The following is a 5,200-nucleotide window of genomic DNA, read 5'->3' on the forward strand; positions in this document are numbered from 1 at the left end:
CACGGTTCTGGGCTCAGCTACATTGGCAAAGAAAAAGCGCTTTATATGCATTGTACATGCATTATAACACCGTGACACTAGATGGCGCTGTGGGGTTCCGCTTTCGTCAACCTGATTTCTTGTACAAAGTTTACAACGCATTTAACTGAAACGTTTCTTTGGTGTGTCTAGATCCAGCCTCTGTTTTTGTAAAAGCCCACGCTGCTCCTTCTAGAAAAAAGAGAAGTGGGGAAGTTCAGATTTTGTTCTATACAACCCACCCCCACCGAAGGCACACCAAGATGGGTTACTGCAATGCACTCAGCATGGGGCTGCCCTGGGAGAACAGGGAAATACAATTGGTTCAGGAAACAGAGGGCAGATTATTGGCCTGGGTCCCATTTAGAACTCACAAAACCTTGGCTTTGAAATAGCTGCGCCAGAGGCTGGTTTGTTTCTGAGGATGAGCATCTTGGCGCATTGTGTGCCGTGGACCAGATTTGTGACCTGCTGCTTCAAATGTATCATCTAAACAAGAGCACCCCCAAATCAAAGTACGGTAGGCTCTCTATCTTCTCTGTCCCCGACAGAGTGGGGTTGTAAGTGGTCTCAAGGCCAGATACAAGCACACCATTCATTGGAGGAGATACAAGGCCATATGAAAGTAAGATGAGTTTGCTGAATCAGACCAGTGGTTCATCTAGTCCAGCCTCCTGGGGGAAACTAAATTCGCTGGAGGAAATGTATCCAAGCAGCGACTGGGAAGTTGGGTGTGTGTGGACACTGAATGTTTAACAAAACATGCCTTGTGGAAGGGGAATGAGAGGTCAGTCTAAGGCAGGTGTGAGAAACGTGTTCAGATGTTGTTGGGCTTCAGGCACCTCCAATTTTACGTGCATCTAGGGAAATTTCAGCCGGCACAATTGAAGTGGATTGAAGTACGCTGTCATTCTGGTGCAAGAAACCCATCTTTTATAAAATGAGCTGTCTGCTGTAAGGAAAGTGACCGAGAAATGCATTGGAAAGTGTGGGACGAGCGAAGGATTAATAGGAAGGCTTATAGCCTCTCCACAAGCAAAGGGAAACAAATGCAATCTAATCTCTGCATAACCTTTAGTGTAAGCAAATTAGGATGACTGTTGAATAAGCAGCTCACCTGGAGGAGCCTGACAGCGCCTGCCTTTGTCCCTAGGGCAGATGGGAGTTGTAGTCCAATATTTGGGGAGGGCGCAAGTAAAGGAAGCTGGGGATATTATTAGGTGGGTTGTGATAGCTAATGGGAATGCATTGCCCATTGCTGATAAGCAAGCAGGGAGCCCCCCACGCTACTGAGCCTTCACTCAGTGGCAGGGCAGTTTATATAAGGCCTCTGGCCAATCAGAAGTTCCCACGACTCAGCCAATCAGGTTTCTGGAAATTGTGACAAAGAGTTAGCTACAAATCCTGAACAGTAGGTAGTTGAGGACCACTGAACACAGTTGATTTATGTGCACCAGATCAGGCTGTTAAGTGTAATGGACTCAGCAGAGAAAAGGTGCCTTTGAACCTTGATGTAAGGTTGCCAACTGACCAGAAATAAAAGCTGCCCTGTAGTGCTCTTGCGCCTTTAAGAGAAGCTTTGCCTGCAAGAATCAGGTGGTAATGTTCATTGCAGTGTGGAAATTAAGCAATTGTGGGTTAGGTTGAGGATCATGCCGCAGTTAGAGCATGAGAGCAGTGATAAGCTGTTCCAACAAATATTGTATGCTCTGCCTCTTCTCCCTTCAACAATATCTGTGTCACAGCCAGAGATCAACACAGATAAAATGCTTTACTTCCATACAGAATGGGCCAGTTTGGTTTCTACTTACTAGTCACTGGGGAGTAACAGCATATTTTGTTGGTGATGGCAGGTACTTTGTCAGATTTGGAGCAGGGAGAAAGAAACAAAAGGACAGAGAGACAAACTCGCAAGACAAATTGTCTATTTATACATATGAAAACCTATTAAATATATACACTATTTTGTAAAAATGAAAACACAGTACATTTTGATAATACTGAGTGTTTCAACTGCCCTTATTTGCAGAGATACCCGAGTTGTGTTTGTGCTGCATTTGCCATCACAGATCTTTTGGTCATCGGCATCTTTGCAGAAATAACAGGCACACAGGAACAAGCCCTTTTGCATTAAATGATGCCCATAAAGATCCACCCTTACTTTGCGTTAAATGATACCAGGAGGACTCAGACTTTTCTGGCTACTTAATCCGTGGATGGGGAACTCCAGCTCCCTTCATCATCCCTGGCCACTGGGGCTTGGTGGCTGCTGGAGCTGTACGGTTCCCCATCCCTGCTATAGTCAACCTCTCTCACATAGAAAGGTAGAGGAATCTCAATTTCATCTTGCTGGAAAAGACACTCTTTAAAAACAAACGCCCGACTGCAGGGACAATCAGGGGAATTAAACAGCAGGTAATCTGCATTAAGGGGATCCTAAGAGAAGCCCATCCAAGCCAGGGGTGGCTAACCCATGACCCCCCAGCTTTTGTTGGGCCCTGTCTCCCATCATCTGCAGTCAACATAGCCAATGGTCAGGGGGTGGTGTGAATTTGTGGTCCAGCAATATCCAGAAGACCACAGATGCTCCCCCAACCCTGATCTAGGCCCATCTAGTCCAGCATCCTGTGGTCACAGCGGCCTGTCAGATGCCAGTGGAGAAGCAGAACATGAAAGCAGCAGCCTTTGCTATCGGCCTTTCAGCGTTCACAGGTAGACCGCATGTGCGCATGGAGGTTCTACGTAGTTGACATGCTTAACAGCCACTGACCATGCTCTACGGAGAGGTCCGACCCCGCTTTCTTCAAGCCAGAAGCTCGGTTGCCTTGCAGCGAAACAGAGCCAGACATTCTCTGGCAACAACAAATCATTCTTTGGGTGAAACCACCCAAAACTCAATAGGGAGCTGTGTTTGTGTCTCTCTGTAGGCTCCCGCTGTGGGGCATACGGGGCTGTGCCCCAACGGGAACAGGCATCAGGGGTTGTGTTAGCAAACTCTCCACCCTCCTCACCCTCTGGTCCAGCGACAGGACGGGCCTCTGCCTGATCTGTACGATGACCCAAAGAAGGAAGGCCTCTGTGGGTCCTTCTCCCAGCAGATGCCCTGGCACAAGGTCCCCGAGTGAGAAACCTCAACCGCTACGACATTCCCCAAACGCACGGGATCCGTAGATGGGGCCCACGCAATGCTCCCGACCCGCGAATAAGGAAACCACAGCATGGCGGTCTTCTCAAACAACCGGCGCCGCCTGTCTCTCCTTCCACCTCCAGGGAGACCGCAAGAGATCTGGGCAGCTCCAGCTGGGGTTGCAGCAAAGCAGCACTGACATGATGAGCCCCAGGACCACCACAGAGCACAGCACCCACTTCAACATCCCTGTGTACATGAAGGGGAGGACCAAGACGATAAGGACAGCCACCAGCAGCAGGAGCAGCACCAGCCTCTTGGCCGCTGCCCGGCTTGGTCCCCTGATGGCATCATTCTCAGAGGCGGGGTTGCCCTCAGCCAGGCCGGTGCCAGGAGGGTCTGGTGGACAGGGGACCTCAGCGTCCAGGCCGGGGCTGCCCAGCCGGCCCACCACGTCCTCCTTGTCGTGAAGGCTGCAGATCAAGCCTCCGAAAACGACGGTGGCCTTCCGGCAGAGCGGGCAGCTGACGACCCAGGTGTGGTCTTCGTTCCGCAGGATGAGCTTCAAACAGACGGCACAGAAGACGTGCTGGCAGGCCAGGACTTTGGGCAGGCGGCAGGCGCTGTACCGGTTGAAGCAGATGAGGCAATCCATCTCGGCCAGCGAGACTTTGGAGGGGCGCGGATGGCACAGGTCGGCCACCGGCGGCACAGAAGTCTCCGTCAAAGCGGGCGGCTCCAAGGGTGCTGAGGGCACCGGTTCTGGAGTGCCTAACTGGGCAGCATCTGGATCGGGGCCTTCCGCGGCAGGGGAACAGCAACCCTGGCCCTCTTCTGTAGGATCAGCCTCATCTAATGGACAAGCATCCTCTTGGTGTATTGGGCCTTTGGATGTCTCTGGCACGTCCATTTCCCCAGCGTCGCCTTCTGCCATCCCCAGCTGCCCTGTCTCCCTGCCTGGAGAGACAGTTTCGCTCTCAGTATGTAAGTGATCCCCGGAGTCTTCCATAGGAGACAATGGCGGCTGCAGCGACAGTGCAGCAACCCCCTTCAGGCTGCATGTGTGCATTTGGAAGCTCCTTTTATAAAGGCGCTTTGTCCGGCCAACACAGAGCGAAGGCTTTGTTTGCTCTCTGAACATCCCGCTTGCTCCAGGAAAGGCAGTGACGTCGTGGTGGTTGTCATTTTTTTTAAAAAAAACAGAACCACAAGGCAGGGATAGGCGTTAATCAGTAACTCCAACGGTCACAGGGTTTTATGATGCCCGATAACATAAGCTGGGGAATTCTTGCCCTAAAGAGCAAAAGTTTTTTGTTTGTTTTTTAAACAGAGATCCAAAACATAAAGAGGACACTTGAGGGTTGTTTTTTTTAGAGAAGGTGTAGCCAGCATTCAGAATCACACAAGAACAGAGTTGAAAGGTAGCGGGTGGAACTGTGGTCTAAAACACTGAGCCTCTTGGGCTTGCCGATCGGAAGGTTGGCAGTTTGAATCCCTGTGACGGGGTGAGCTCCCGTTGCTCAGTCCCAGCTCCTGTCAGCCTAGCAGTTCGAAAGCACATCAAAGTGCAAGTAGATTAATAGGTACTGCTGCGGCGGGAAGGTAAACAGCGTTTCCATGCACTCTGGTTTCCATCATGGAACCACCACCATGGAACCACCAGAAAGCTGTCTGTGGACAAACGATGGCTCCCTCGGCCTGAAAGCGAGATGAGAGCCGCAACCCCAAAGTCGTCTTTGACTGGACTTAACCACCCAGGGGTCCTGTACCTTTACATTTACCTAGTCCAACTCTAGGGACATGGGTGGCGCTGTGGGTTAAACCACAGAGCCTAGGACTTGCTGATCAGAAGGTCGGCGGTTCGAATCCCTGTGACGGGGTGAGCTCCCGTTGCTCGGTCCCTGCTCCTGCCAACCTAGCAGTTCGAAAGGACGTCAAAGTGCAAGTAGATAAATAGGTACCACTCCGGCAGGAAGGAAAACGGCATTTCTGGGCGCTGCTCTGGTTCACCAGAAGCGGCTTAGTCCTGCTGGCCACATGACCCGGAAGCTGTAC

General features: G+C 51.0%; 1 protein-coding gene across 1 annotated transcript; it reads right to left on the reverse strand.

Moving 5' to 3' along the window:
* Window positions 1-693: 693 nt before the first annotated feature.
* On the reverse strand, window positions 694-4,695 carry RNF186 (ring finger protein 186). Its single transcript, XM_081018001.1, has one exon. The coding sequence runs from the start codon at window positions 4,284-4,286 to the stop codon at window positions 3,249-3,251; it is 1,038 nt and encodes a 345-aa protein (XP_080874127.1). The 5' UTR covers window positions 4,287-4,695; the 3' UTR covers window positions 694-3,248.
* Between the last annotated feature and the right edge of the window lie 505 nt (window positions 4,696-5,200).

The sequence above is a fragment of the Podarcis pityusensis genome, assembly GCF_964106645.2.
Source record: "Podarcis pityusensis genome assembly, chromosome: 8".
Taxonomy (NCBI): domain Eukaryota; kingdom Metazoa; phylum Chordata; class Lepidosauria; order Squamata; family Lacertidae; genus Podarcis; species Podarcis pityusensis.

Excerpts from the sequence above, each read along its gene's own strand:
- RNF186 (XM_081018001.1), bottom strand. The coding sequence starts at position 4,286 with ATGTTCAGAGAGCAAACAAAGCCTTCGCTCTGTGTTGGCCGGACAAAG.